The 15224-nt window shown below is 50.6% G+C and overlaps 1 protein-coding gene across 1 annotated transcript; it reads left to right on the forward strand.

Annotated features, from left to right (window-relative positions):
- The first annotated feature begins 536 nt into the window (after positions 1-536).
- Positions 537-3423, forward strand: LOC119443735 (4-galactosyl-N-acetylglucosaminide 3-alpha-L-fucosyltransferase FUT6). The gene is made up of 2 exons (XM_037708441.2): positions 537-651; positions 1463-3423. The coding sequence occupies exon 2, from the start codon at positions 1470-1472 to the stop codon at positions 3225-3227; it is 1758 nt and encodes a 585-aa protein (XP_037564369.1). The 5' UTR covers positions 537-651; positions 1463-1469; the 3' UTR covers positions 3228-3423.
- Positions 3424-15224: the final 11801 nt, after the last annotated feature.

Genomic DNA, 15224 nt, shown 5'->3' on the forward strand with positions numbered 1-15224 from the left:
ACAGCAGTCCGAGAGAAAAAGTGAAGCGAGCTGTTGACTTCTGAATATATTCAACAGTATCTGTGGCTTGGGTCCCAAGTTGAGCACGCATCAATCGAAAGAAATGGCCCGTGGAATACGTAAATCAATAAAACAACCACGAGGTCGTTGTTTCTCTAGGTCCTTTCGTTTAGCGTGCTGCGAGTTTGTGGGTTTAATGTCCCGAAACTGTACAGCCGATTCTGAGAGATGTCTTTGCGGAGGGCATCCTCATCTGGAAGCACACGAATGTTCTTGTATTTCGCCCCAGCAACCTCCTGCTAAGCTACTTGGAGCTTGCATGCAGGGCTTGTATTTTTGCTTGGTTATGGCGCCGCGACTCTCCTTTTATCAAGAAGCGTTTGCGTATACATCAGAGCACTGGGCGAACCTGTGCGATAGCCAAATCTTACCACGCACATGACTGCCCACTTGCATGGGCAATATGCTGCATTTTCGACACGTGTTACGCATTTGAGCGCTCCTTTCCCTTTTTCTTTCTTTTTTTCTTCGAGCAAGTGTTCCTTGAAAAGCGAAGGAAATCACGCGGAAATTTTCACTCGTCCACAGAACCTGCCTGGCGACAGACACGCACCAGGCACACAGGGCACCGGGCTACTGACGGAACGCAAGGTAGGCTGGGCACTCGCTTCAACTGCGCCGCGGTGTCGCTGTCGGCTTAGGACAAACGACTTTAGTAAAGGCTACTCATTGCGATGCGTTTCCCGCTAGAGTAAGTGTGTGCTTATGACGTGTAACGTAGAACGTGCCTCAGGATGATCTCCAGCAATCAAGGGGGCATAGGGCTCATCTGTTAGGCTTGTATACTGTTATGCAGCCGAAAGTTCTTCATGTATATAGTCGTTACGGAAATTCGCTTTATTTCAGTTACTGAAGGTGAAAATTGTCGCGCCTTATGCCTCGTAATTCGGCGGCGTGGGCTGGTAAAGTTGGTTGAACTGAGTGGCTGTGTTTGCAGCACGCGTAAGTTAATCCTAATGCAAGAGGAGCTTTTGCTTCGACGATTGGATTGCTTGCAATGCCCCTAGAGTATAATTATTGGAGGTTCGCAATAACATCTTGGCGCCCACCATCTTGCGGTACTAGCACCTCGGGAAACTGCGTGAAATCGCGACAGGCACATTTTGCATTACGTGCGACAGTAACCGTGAATATGTCCCTTAAAGTAAAAGCTGTGTGCGGCGCATTGAGGTTAGGGTGGCCGCCGTGTATTTATTGGTGCTAGCGGTGAGAAGCTGCGTCCATGTCGTCGCGTGCAAACTATCTGTACTGTACCAGACTGACATCTTTCTGTTTTCGTTCCCATGACATTCCTCGCTTCTTAAGCAGTCTTCATTTCATGCATCACGTGTGTTCTACCGCTTCGTTTTATTTTTCGAGCGTCATCCTCAGTACGTGATCTTGACCTGGCGCTTCTTTGTAGCACTGCCATGGCGGACCAGCCCTCGAGTGGCCGAAAGCCCAGCGCATCCCACTCCTCCATAGTGAAGTTCCGCAGTTCCCGGGGCTCGAGTGCTGAGTCCTCCGAGCATTCGCGGCACGTGTCTCGCACTGGTACCGAGGAAGGGGAGGATGAAGTGGTTTTGTTCGACGCCCAGGGAGCCGTGCAACGCGAGCCTGGCGCTAAAGGCCTCACTCGCTCTCAGTATGAGGCGATCACCGTTGAGGGTGCCGCCGGCTCTACGACGGTTGAACAACCCCAACGAGGTGGCCTGCCTCCCGATCGTCCTCATCACTCGTCTGGCGGTAGCCCGCGCAAAGTGGTTGACGCGGCGGTTCCGTACCACTTGCGCCAGACGGTTCACAGTGGTCCCGAAATCCAAGGGGCCGGGCATGGCGAGTACGAGCCCATCGATTCCACAGAGCTGGGACCCGGAACTGGCGTAACGCCAGAGGACCAGCCTCTTCAAGAGCGCGCTGCCTCCGAGTTATCCGATAGCTCCGACGAGTTCCATACTTACGGTTCATTGCCTCGCACGTGGTTCGAAAGACGCAAAAGTCGCTTTTGCTTGCTCGCGATCATATGCCTTATCGTCGTGGCCGCCATTGTTGCCACTGTTATCACTATCATCGAGAGCCTGAAGCCGACGCCGGCCACTCCAATACCGCAGCCGCCGTGGCTTCCGTGGCGCAATCGCACGGACGACAACGGGCTTCCCCGCCTACTGCTGTGGAACCCACGCGTGCGGCGAGAGCATCCACTATCGAAGCGCGTCGGTGGCGACGCTGCAACCTGGAACGCCACTATCCAGTGCAAGGCCGACGGACGCGATGCAGAAGTATGCGAGATCACGAACAAGCGGCGCCGCCTGGAGAGGAGTGATGCCGTCGTCTTTTATGCTGAGCTCTTCGACCAGTACGACTTGCCTGGTACGCGTGCGGCTCCCCAGATGTGGGTCTTCTGGGCCCGGGCCCATCTGCCGCCCATGGGAAAGGGAGGAAGGTTCACAAATTCATCGCTGTCTCTTCCACTGGTAACGCACTTGTTCAACTGGACTATGGGCCGCCGTGAAGACGCTGACGTTGTGGTCCCGTACGAGAAGTGGCGTTGCGACGCCTCCGCCGAAGAGCACGAGCAGTCTCGCCTTACCGAGCAGCCGCGAAGAGACGCTGCATGGTTAGTGGATGACTGCGAGGAGAACCGGTTCGAAAGCGAAGTGCTTCACCGCACCGTCGACGGTGAGGGCACCGTCCGCATCCGCCTCTTCCCAGCTTGCGGAGCTTCCGAGTGCGGCTCTCCGTCCGAGTGCATCGGCTACATTGCCCAGCAGTATCACTTCCTAGTGGTCTCCCTGGAGCCCGTGTGCTTCCAGAGCGCATACGAGCTCATCTATGACGCGTTCGAGTACGACGTCGTTCCCGTCGTCCTGACGCCGCCCGGTGCAACGCTGGACTTGCCCGAGCATTCGGTGGTGAGCTCCGCAGAGCTACATGGTAAGGGAGAACTGGCGAATTACTTGCGAAGTTTGCTTGACGACCCTGCAAAATACAACAGCTACTTCGCATGGAAGCGGAACTGCTCTGTTGTACCTGCAGGCGACTTGCTTTGTCCCCTGTGCCACGCACTTTGGGAGACGCCGGTGCGACGGCGGCCGCATCCGAACGTACTGGAGTGGTGGACCCGCCGCACCAATTGCCGGGACGAACCGTTATTCGGCCTGGACTCTGAGTTCATTCAGGAGCTCTGATATCGGGAAGTCTTATTGTGCTCGAGACTAACCTGTGCGACTTCTGGCCCTTGAGTTTGTTCTCCTGGACACTTTTTATTATACCCCTGTAATTTATATGCGCTAGCCGTTGCACTTTTCTTGCAATTGGTGCTATTTATGGCTCTTCTGTCAGAGTATATTTGTACACATACTTCTACGCAGAATAAAATTTTAACCCACGGCTTCCCTCTGTATTTTCCTGGCTTGCTGTTTCAAACTGAGCGCAACGCCCACATCTAGCCTTTTTGCTGGCATATTGCCTTCGCCGACGAATGAGGAACACGCATTCATCATTTTCGCGCAGCGATTTCCGCCAAGCACGCGAAATTAAGTGACGCAACATGATTGATACTGAACGGATGACAGCGACGCGTTGTGATAGCATCAGTTTAGCATTCTGCTTGGATGCGCATATCGCCTTTCGGATGACTGACAGAGGCTTCGGCATTAAGGTCAACCGGGGCGGTGCGCATGTGCATTTTCCCGTCTATTAATAGGCGGTATGCGCAACCGTTGTTGATCGACCAGGCCGTCATTGCACCAACGATTGGCTGATGACCGCTGTGTCACCAGTTTTTCACACTGGTCCCCCGCCACGGCGCAACGTGCGAGCCCAACAATTTTCGCTAGCGCGTGGCTTTAACCGCCCGATATACTTCAGCGTTTTCGGCCCCACCGCACCACGACAGCCGGGTAGCTATGTCGAATCGGTGACGCTAAGCTGGGCAACAGTTGGACATTCTATATTGGGGGCGAGGAGTTACGGAGTCGCCATCTGTCCGAAGTGCCTCGCTTGCGTAGTATGAGGGATAACGTGGCGCGCTCCTCGTAGGTTTGGCTGTCGGCGCTCAATAAGAACACCACGCGGGAGCCCTCCTGGCCATTTCTGTAAGTACTCTCAAAGCGAGGGGAGTCTCTTACTGTCAAAATAACCTTGGGCAAACAGAAAGCGCAGAATAGTTTACAGGCGCCATCTCTTTACCGAATACGTGCAGTGAACGCCCATTGCGCGCGGTTGACGCGATGGAGTCCCCCCGAACCAGCTTCTTGCGGGAAAGGTAGGCAGTCGCTGAGAGCAGACTATGTGAAATATGTTATAGTGTGCTGTCTGTACAACCAAATGGAGCATAACAGAATGAAGCCTCAATGAAGCGATCGCACGGGTTCGGAGCGACAGACTGCGCGTCTGCATCCATGTCCGCACACAATGTTTCGCTTTCGCTGCGAGCACGTTTTCGCACCGTGCCGTGAGCTTTAGGCCACAGCATATGCACATTTGACAGTACACAAGCAACCATTGTTGTGTGGACGCTAACAGAGCTGCTCAAATATAATTTCGATATAACTAGGAACTTCGACGCTATACGGCGACTCGTGATGTGCCATCGCGACGATTCAATCATCTTTCTTTCTTCTAAATTCTTGGATGTTTCAATATCGTTATTTCTCTAGTTGTGTCGCACTGTATGTTGGCCGGTCTTCTCAGTGAGGAATTTCCCGGTGTGTGTGTTTTTTTTTTGTTGTTAATCCAGTATATTTATTGTTTGGTGCTAACCCAAACATGAGCATATGCCATGCCTTTTCTGAATGTGCTTCTTACCGTTCCCTTTCCATTCTGCACAGTGAAATTGCCAGTATATAGCATCAACAAGTTCATAGACGAAATGTTAATGACATTAACTGGACAGTGCGTGCGGGCGAGCTACTCAGTGTGGGCTTTCTGCTACTCACCGAACATCGCATCTCCAACGCCGTATCACAAATTTCCCTCGCGGAAGTGCTTGCTACACACCCGAGTTGTAGCCGATGGCTGCTCACCGGTTGTAAGTTTCGCAATCCAAAAGTACACTCATATTCTTGGCCTGCGGGTACGTGTGAAGGCTGACACAGGGCTCCGTTGCGTACGTCCGGCGCTTCGGCACCAAACAGGTAGCCTACCATTCGGGACGCCTTCAAAGGCAACCACTACCTATAGGCACCGGGCGGCCGTCGTAAGGCGCCAGCGGCGCGCCGGCAATACGCTGGCGAACAGCGTCGCGAACGGCAGCTGTCAGAGCACTGGCATGTGAAGCAGACGACGGGACGAAGGCGCTCGGTGCCTCAACTTATTTGGCCCTGCGGGTTTTATGGGCTGACGCACCGGAAAACGCATTTTCGTGTGTCTGCTTTTGAGAAAGGTCGTCACTTGTACGAGGCAGATCACATTCTTGGCATCAGGTAGTATACAAGGCAGAAAACGAGCGCAAATTGCGAGGCAAATGCACCACGCGAACGGAGCTCACCGCGGCAAGCTAAGAAGTGGAGCTCCAGCAGTTATATTCCAGATGTGATCTTGCTTTGCGCGTTAACATTTTCGCGTATTTAATCATGTAAATCGGCGAAGAACACAAAAATTATGGACAGAAAAAAAAGGAGACATATGTCTTCCTTATTCTGTTTCTTGAGCTGCCTCGCCGATCGCACATGTGTCAGTAAGTTATCGTTCTCTGTACGTTGTAGTACTTTTATGTTCTCAATGCTTCCCCATTCTTAATTGCCTTAAACTAGCCCAATATTCAGCCACGGCTCATTTTATATAGCTAAGTGCGACGGGAGCCGTCGGTGGCGGCGAGTGCACGCCACTGCGTTGGCGTTCGCCATCGATGCACAGCACAGTCATGTGCCGGACGCAACCAGAGTTGGGAATTGCTAGGATTGAAAATGTACATTAAAAGGAAGACTGATACACTGATAAGACGGCAAAATGACTACAAATCTGAGTGTTCATCTTCGGTGCCCAAACTCCGGAGCCGTTACACTGCGGAGGCGAAACAGGCAAGTGGGACACGAAGCTCTTGCGTATGAATGGCTCTTTTATTAACGTTAGAACAACTAGACCATAGGAAATCAGCGTCGGAAATGTACAGCGCCCAGCGATTGAAGCGTTGGCAGCGCGCGGCTGCCGCCGTTTTTTTTTTTTCGTTTTTTTTTTCTTTTCGCGCCACAAGTGAGCGCCGTGGGACCAAATGCAGTCATAATGCGTTACGAAGGTTCTCGCTTTCACTCTACACCACAATACACAAGTTTGGTGTTCCCAACGCTTACAGTCAGTGCGAAAAGCGCTGGCGACCATGCGATTCGGGTATCGCGTTTCAACTGCTGAGCACTGTACGCGCCTACAGACCGCACATATACATACTTTCCGCCTGAAAAACGCGATGCCGCGATGAACAACGATTGAATTGAATGGCCTAACCAGCTTCAGCCATGGTTCAGTAACTCTTGATGCACCCCAAAACGCAACATGTTTGATCAGACTGGTTTTACGGCAGCGCCTGCTGCGCGCGGCCCGGCCGCCACATGCCATTACATTCGCGACGCAGCCGCATGAAGGCGCCACCAGTCCAAATTCATCCCGCGCCCGCTGCCTATTATAGTGCTCCCAATTGTTGTCAAGCAGACACCCGAGGCAGAAAAACATCCCCACTTAATGAGAAATGGAGTGGAGGTGGGACTATAAACTTTCGTTTTCGGCTCGCTTCGGCGCTTCCGAAGCAGACGACGCGTCCGCTGTGTCCACTTGATCCCTCATAGCATGTCACGCAGATGGTGGCGCCAGCTTTTCCAGTGGTGGAGCTCGCCTAGAGTGTACTAGACAATGGACAATATTCTAGTACACTCTAAGCTCGCCCCCAATGCGGCCTCGCGCGCTATCGATGGCGGCGCTGCGATCGGTGCTCCCGTCACGTCAGAGGGAGGACTCGCCTTTGTCGTCTGCTACGCTCTGGCTAGAATAGGTGAACCGTAAAACGAGCACGCGACACCCAGCAGCGAGCGCCGGAAACCTCGCACGGAGGTCGGAGCGTTGGAGCAGACGCTCCGTCCGTAGCCTTCGTACTGCGATTGGGCGCGCTTCTAGTACGATGGAGCCACCATATGCGAAACTCCGCACGACCGTGGAATTATGCTTCGTTCTGCAGTTTTGCGGCGCCGAAGAGAGGCGTGGATTGCGAATCTGATCATAGCAAAGCTGCGACAACGGCAATAGTTGTGTTCTTAACATCTTGCTCGATAAAGTTCTTTTCTTTACAGCGAAGCTGTTAAGGGCTCACTTTTCGGTGGTCGCGTCCAGCAATAGAAAAATAAACTGTCATTGGCTGTATGCTGTATGTGCCAGTGAAAGCACGCGAGGGCGAGGGACGCGCGCTCTTATGGGGAGCGAACGCACGGCGGAGAGCAAACTGGACTTCCCAGTGGAAGGGAAGCGGTGGGTGAAGAGGGCATCGAGGTACCCTGGACTGTGCGTGTGTGTGCCCACTCGCCCACTTCGGCGCATGCGCGCAGCCCTGCCGGCCTCTGCCGCCTGTGCCGCCGACTCTCTCGGGGCTCTCACCCGCCTCTCCCCTAACAGTGTCGACAACGGCGTTTAGCCGTTCCGTCACGTTGCCAGCGTTTTGACGGTGGTTGTGTACGGTCACACAAACAACGCGTACAACTGCATGTTGTCGGCGGCGGCGGCGTTCTTCCCGCGTACGCACCGAACGCGCGCGGCGTTGGTGACGTGTTTATGAAGTGCCAACCTTTGCCGTACACGATATGGCGGTGTACCGTAGATACCATAAGGCCATGGTCCCTGTGGTCCCTAAATAAATGAAAACCACCGGATAATATATATTTCTCATTCTTTAATAGGACAAATAACCAATTACATCATAACACCTTAATAGTCAAAATTGGATATACATAATCCGCCTTTCTCACGGCCCGACGGCGCATGCGCCCAGGCCTGGCGGATTAGTCGCGAAACGTTTTGGAAGGATTGCGCGTGCGGCCGTGCGGCCCTATCTAGGGAAACGTGCCTCGAAAAAAAAAAAGCGCTCGGACGCGCGCGGCTGCAAACTGGTGCCGTGTGCGGTGTTGAAACTCTACGGGTAGCTTCACGTCGGTGTGGTACCGAAAACCTGAAACTCCACTTTAAAACAGAAAGCGGCGAGGGCTGCTTCCGGACTGCACAGGGCACCACGTACATGTACATGCCGCCTTGCATTGAAGGCTGTATTAGCAAATTTATCGATAAACCCCTGGGTTACACTTGGACGGCCCTAAAAAACATCACGTTGCTGACGAATACTTCTTGCAGCGTCGGTCCTCGCTTGCTGGTAGTAGCAGCGTGTGCCCGACTTCACGTACTTGTTTAAAGGGGTTGAGACACCAAATTTCGAGGGTATAAAAGGCCTGCTGTAGGCTTCCTCTGTATGTAAGGACACTCAACATGAAGTGTTGGACACAGCAAACGTTTAAAATATATTTTAATTCGCTTCCAAAGAGTGCCTAAAGGCTCGTTCTCGCGATCGAGACCCATCGCTAGCGCGATTAACATCGACGTCACTGTGTTGGAAGCGTAACGCGTTTTAGTGACGTCATACCACATTAGAGTGACGTACAATGACCGGTGACCGACAGCACGGGGCAAGCCTCGAGAGCCTCGAGTCTAGAGTGCGGTATAAGCTGCATCGCACGCAGACGCAGTCGGAATCGGAGCTGCCGCAGCTAGCGATGGCAACTGTCGGCGTGGGTTTGTTTGCCTGCGCTGGTACAAAACGTGTGTGCGAGAGCAGACGATGCAGCAGTGCGTGCGTCACAGCCTTGTGGGCCCACGTGACCAAGCTTCCTAGCCAGTGACGTCACTGTCCAACTCGGCGTCGAGAAACCGAAACTGAAAATGGTGCACATAAGTAATGCGATATTAAATTATTTACCGAGAATATATGAACCTTCCAGTGTGTATCATGCTTTCTGGAGCAATAAGAAACGTTTGAAACAAACAACGCGCAAGCCACAAATTTGATGTCTCAACCCCTTTAAGGCGCGGTAGCACTGGGTCGATACGAGAACGACAAGCCGCGCAGGCCAACGGTTGGCCGACTATTCAACACAGTGTCGCTGAGCCCATTTTATCATACCAGGCCTACAAGACGTAACCGATGAGCGCGAGTTGTCGTACTGCGACGGGTTTTCTAGTCGACAGCACCGATAAAATCAGCGTACCGACCATCGTTCGACCGAACCCCGCGCGATCGGCCGTCGAACCCACAACGCGATAGCCGCAGCGCCTTCGTTGGTATATATATAATCGCGCTCAAAGTGAGTGAAAACATGCCTACGAAGTTTAAATGCAAAGCTTCGACCCTCTCAAGCCGTGCACATAAAGTTTGAGCCAATGTTGATCTTCAGCGAAGGTTAGGCCGTCGAGTTCGTGGATCCGCTACCGGCGGACCTGTACTAGTAAGCAAGTTAGGACGGAGGAAAGTGCTTCTATAGTTCAGTTCTGGCCTTAGCTATTTGAAAAAAAAAAAACTACTCTTCGCTTCGCACGACGCGTACACAATAAGCTGCAAGCGGTGAAACAGCGCTGTGCCCAACGGCTGTGCCAACATATGTAGGTCACCGTTCCCGTAGGCTGCCGGTTGTATTCGCAACGTAGATGGGTGGATTTGTACGAGTTGGAATGCTAACACATTTCTTAATTTCGGAAGTGTACTGCTTATCTCTGCGTCAAACGCGAAACAAGAGAGGGTACATTCGGTACAGCAGCATAAACAGCTGCATCGCTCAGTTATATACCAACGGTGTCAGCGATGGAATCCGCCTTTTTGCAGAGGAACAAGACTGCCTTGAAGTGAGCGCTTATGCGAGCACAGATTTCACTAATAATGATTTATGACGCGCGCAAACTAAGTATTATGAAATTAAAGTAAAGCGAGAATCAGTAATAATTTAACAGTCTGATATTTGTAACTGGATCAAAGTCAATCGCCGTTGTTTAAGTGGCTCTGCCGCTCATACTGACTCGTCTCACGGTGGAACAAGGCGGCTCATATGAGCAGATATGTGTGTGTTTTATTCTACGTTTTGACATTCTTTCATATCAGCGATGCATCTTTTTCCCAATTTTTGACGCTGAGAGAGAGAGAGCGAATTTATTTGAAAGGCAGAGAGGTTGGCCTCAGCGAGCATGCTCTGGTACTCTGACGCTAACAACGATCTATGGCTGTAGATGTAGATGTACACAAGTGCACCGCTTTGCTGACGCGGAATGCTGCTCGCTCGAAAACTTATTATTTATGCGAAATTTCTAAAGAGTGTTTAAAATTAATTTAAAAAAAACGAGGTGCAAGTGCAGGAGTCAGCGACAACAAACTCCAAAGCAGCCGCGACGGCAGAGGGAACTCAGCGTGCGGCCGCACTATAAACAAAACAGCGCACTCAGGCCTGCTCACCCTATATATATATATATATAGTTGGTGAGTGCTACATGGCTTCCAGGAACGACATGCTGCCCCTCAGAAGCCATTAATAATTATTCGACGGAACGCACGACCGATGCAGACTCAACATGGGCAGAGGTTCACAAATCAACCTGCGAAAGCCCCGGCACCCCTCCAAAACGTTTCCAGCGGCGTGCGGCAGAGGGCAGCACAGGAAAATGAAAAAAGGCGGATTCCCCCCATAGTATAGCTTCGCTGGTCTCGCATCTCCACCCCAGTGGAACGGCTGACAGCTTTTTTTTTTTTTTTTTTTTTCAGGTGAGGATCGGTTTGTTGTTTGTGTGAAGAGAACGCGATCTTGTTGCTTGTACTACGTTTGCAGTAAAGCGCAACAGTGAACTTCAGGAAGTTTGTGCTGAGGTTAATTGTTACAGCCATCGTGATAACGTTGAGCGTATGCGTGCTGCAACACGCAGTTTCATGTGATAGCCGGCGGGGTAATGCAGTTTATGATGCCAATGTTCGCCGCGGTACTCAATCTTTCCTTGATTAAAACTGTACATGTGGCGCACAACGGGGAACTACCGCGTATGATACATCAGTGAAAATTGGCACATCGGAGTTCCAGGTGCTCCCGGGTAACGTCGGTTAATCGTTCTATGTAAGCACATCATGTACGCGCCAGCGTGCAATATAACTATGAGCTGGCATAGCGGTACGCCTTCCTTGCGACCTGGACACGCTACCCGTATAACTAGTGCTAATTAGTAGGCGCTCATTTGAAAATGCGTAATTATCAAAGCAATTGTACTTATCTCTTATCAGCGTCTAAAGGAAATTGGCAGTTCAGAGGCGAACACAGTTTTGCCCACAGCAGCCATAAAGCAACATGTTCGTAGACAGCGGGGACTCATCAGCCATGGCCCTTCAACGCAGCACAAGCCATACCTGAACATGGTGCGCAAATGTGTTTTTATTGCAGTAAGCAGATTCCTCGGTTTCTTATTTATCGTTTTGTTCTCTACGACAACCAGCCAACTACTACAATACCTACAGCTAAACGAAGCAGCACTCACGTTGCGCAAATCTTGAATGTAAAATAGACAACACGAACGCAAAATTTGCGAGAAAGGTTCGCTACAGATTCGTAGAGCATGCTCGCGATAAAGTGCAAAGTTAGATTTTAGGTTCGCTTGCTCTCTGGACTGAAAAGAGCGTGCAGAGCTTGAGCCTTCGCCGAAAGAAAATGTGTTGAGGCAACAACAATGAAAAAGTGCGCGCCGGGTGCGGGCCATGTTAAACATGCGAAACAGAGCAGGTTGTAAGTTTTCGGCAATCCTGGTGAGGCCAGCGTGACGTATCCAACTTCGCCGGCCGCTGTCTCGCATGCTTGAAACGCAAGACTACCGGACTGTCTATCTGCGCAGTGAACCAAAGCAGCAGAAACGTGCTTGTACTTTTCGAACAATCCAGCAGTGCACCAATAATTCGGTTCCACGACTAATGGGTTCAAGAAGACGTGGGACATTTTCATCAGAGTCTCGAGAGGGTCCGCTGTCACGCCAAAGGTTTGCACGCACCGTCCGATCACTTCAGCCTGATTACCCACTGTGCCTCTCTCAGATCGGCTAAAATGATGTGGTCGGGGTAAGCTACTCGCTTTCCTTCCGCAAAACAGCGCAAACCGGCATCACACAGCACGAAAATCGTCAAACTGTACATCAAACACAGCGGTTGCGGAGACGCGGGATCCTCTACGCATTCGCCATGTTGCACAGTGTAGCCAGACGCGGCCACTTTTCGCAGCGTCCCCTGCAGTTCATTTGAGTTGCAAATAGCGTCATATTCTTGCGTTTGATCGCGCTCTGACTGCGTGCTCGCGTAGCACGGCGCCATCCAATTACGATCTGTATTATTTCCTAGTGTTAGTTTTAATATTGCCACCATTATAAGGACAGCAAACCTTGTACATTAAATGTATCTTCGATATAACCGCCCGATGTGATCACCCGGTGGCTCTGGCGTTGCGTTGCTTAGCTCGAGATCGCTGATTAAACCTTTTCCGTGACGGCCGCATTCAAATGGGGGCGAATCGCAAACACGCTCGTCTGTACTTAGATTTAGGTGCTCAGTAAAGAACCCCAGGTGACCAAGAAAATTTTATGGGGAATTTGGTACGTAAAATCTATTTTTTTACAGATATTTTTTATTTTCATATGATCCCATATCTCGCGGGCGAGGACACGATTTCCTCACTCGGGCATAAAACATCGTTCCCAGCCAGTAAATGAGTCTATGCAGCTTTGGAAATGATGCACGATCGCAGGGCTCATGCGTAAAATCTAGCGTTGACAAGGTGGCATTGTAGTTGAATGCGAATTTCACATTTCGCACGTAATTCCAGTAATTAACTTGAGGTTGCAAATGTAAAACTCTTTCTCAGAACTGAAGTCTCGTTATTTTACTGAGAACCAGTTTACTCTGAAAATTAGTGGTGAGCCTCGCGCTATCGTTCCCAATTGTCAAGCATGCTTAGAACTATTTTCTTGCAAATAAATCTCATTACCACTTTCTAATGCAGAAAAAAAATATTTGTTTCTGTAGGTTAGCATAATATTGTTTCTGTTCATAGCACTTTCCGACCACCGGAAGCCACTCGGAGAACATTATTTTGTCAGCGTAATAATAAAAAATGTTATGTTAAAGAAGCACAGAAAACCTTGTAAATATTTCGTCTTCGTACGTATCTCTCCCCCTCCTCTCCTCCTTCTTTTTCGTTGTGTGTTTAGCGCTCTGGCAACCTTTTCGGTACAGTTCCCAGCAAACCCAAACTTATCAATGTTCTTGTTTTAGTTTTCAATAGGCATGACGTGCTTATAGAGCAACATATATTGGAAACGGTGATCTAAGAAAAGGTCGCCTGTTTTTGTTACGCTATAGCCCTAGTTATCATCGCTTGACGAATCTAGCCCGGAGAATATGCACGCTACCTACGGTAGGAACAAGGAAACAAAGGATTACGCTGAGCCGACTAACATACAGGAACGAGCTGCGTCACGGTGGAAGTAATACATTTTCATTAGAAATTATGGGAAAGTCAGTACTGCAGCACAAAACTAGGTAACTTTGCTTTAGCTACTAATTTTGTCCGCCCTTGTATTAGACGCATTTTGCTGCAATACCGCTAAAGCAGTGCATGCATTAACGTACCGTAGTGACCACCTTGTTTCTTGAGAATGACATCAAACTTCTTTCGTAATATGTTTAACGCGTTGGGCAGCAACAATATCGGAATGTCTGTGGCAAACAGAGTGGGTGACTGAACACGCAGCACAAGCTGAACGGTCAAAGCTATTACAGCGCAGGCATCGTAACTGAGCGCCAACTCCCGCAGTTCACTGTCAAAAATGGGCCCATAAATCATTTATGAGTGCGCCATGAAAACCGAGAGAGAGAGAGAGACAACTTTATTCGTCAGAGTGGGGAGCTAGTTCATGGGCTCCTCAGGAAGGCCAGATGGCCGCCAGGCGATGCGTGACGGCGACCTCTTCGGCTCGCTCCACGGCTCGGAGTTGTACGTCCGGACTGGAGCTAAGCAGCACTTCCTCCCACGATGAAGGTGAGGGAGAGGCCAGGAGAGCGGGTGGAGGGGGATCCTCTTCGCAGTCCCAGAGGATGTGACTGAGCGTAGCTAACTCGCCGCACAGGTGACAGTACGGACTTAATCTATCTGGGTAAATGTAAGAGTATACATGAAAACCGAACAGCAATGGCGAGAAGCCAACGCCGTACACGCACGTACGAACGTTGGTGACTAGCAGACGACGCCAGGATCAATCCATACTGAACGTGGTAACGACTACTGAATTGATTCCGCAGGGAATAATGCCCTGGAACATTCCGTACATACTGGTCGAAAAAGCTGCAGACTCGCTTTTCAAAAACTCGAACAGAACAGGACGACCGTCAGCTTCAAGTTGCTTTCACGTAGCGCGCGGCGCGGCAGCGGAGTCCCCGCATTGATGTCATACGCGAGATGACGCCACTCAGAGATCTCGGGGTGACTTTAATCTCACGGAGAGTGCTTTAATCTACTTTAATCTCGGTTATGATTATACAAGGAGGAGGAGGAAAAAGAAGAAAGGAAAGGCAGGGAGGTTAACCAGACGCACGTCCGGTTTGCTACCCTACACGGGGAAGGAGTTTAAAGGGATGAAAAGTAAGGAGAGAGAGGGAAGAAAGTACTCTCAGTATGAACACGTGCGGTTGTCCAACACTTCACAATTGGTCACTGAGGCCAGTCGACTTCATCAACTGTAACATGCCCGCGTCGCTTTGTAAGTCTGCGACTTTTGCTCTGAAAACGGTCTGGCTGTCTAACGGTTTAGCACACTCCGGAGAAAGTCGCGTTCGATCTCATAAAGATGACAAAAACACAACACGTGTTCCACCGTCTCCTCACAGTTTCACGAGTCACAGATTGGTGTGTCGGACATGCCCAGAAGGAATGAGTACGCGTTCGTAAAAGCCACCCCTAACCAAAGGCGGCAAAGTAAAGTTGCATCACGGCGGGGGAAGTTCGATGGAATCTGCAGCCTCAGTGTAGAATCCAGCCAGTGGAGACAGCAATTCGTAAAAATCGGGCTGCTCCATGAAGGTTCTTTCTTGGTTTGGGCGAGTAAACGAAGACCCCTCGCAGTGTCTATCCTTGATAAGGGTATAGGAACTG

The sequence above is a fragment of the Dermacentor silvarum genome, chromosome 3 (assembly GCF_013339745.2).
Source record: "Dermacentor silvarum isolate Dsil-2018 chromosome 3, BIME_Dsil_1.4, whole genome shotgun sequence".
Classification (NCBI taxonomy): domain Eukaryota; kingdom Metazoa; phylum Arthropoda; class Arachnida; order Ixodida; family Ixodidae; genus Dermacentor; species Dermacentor silvarum.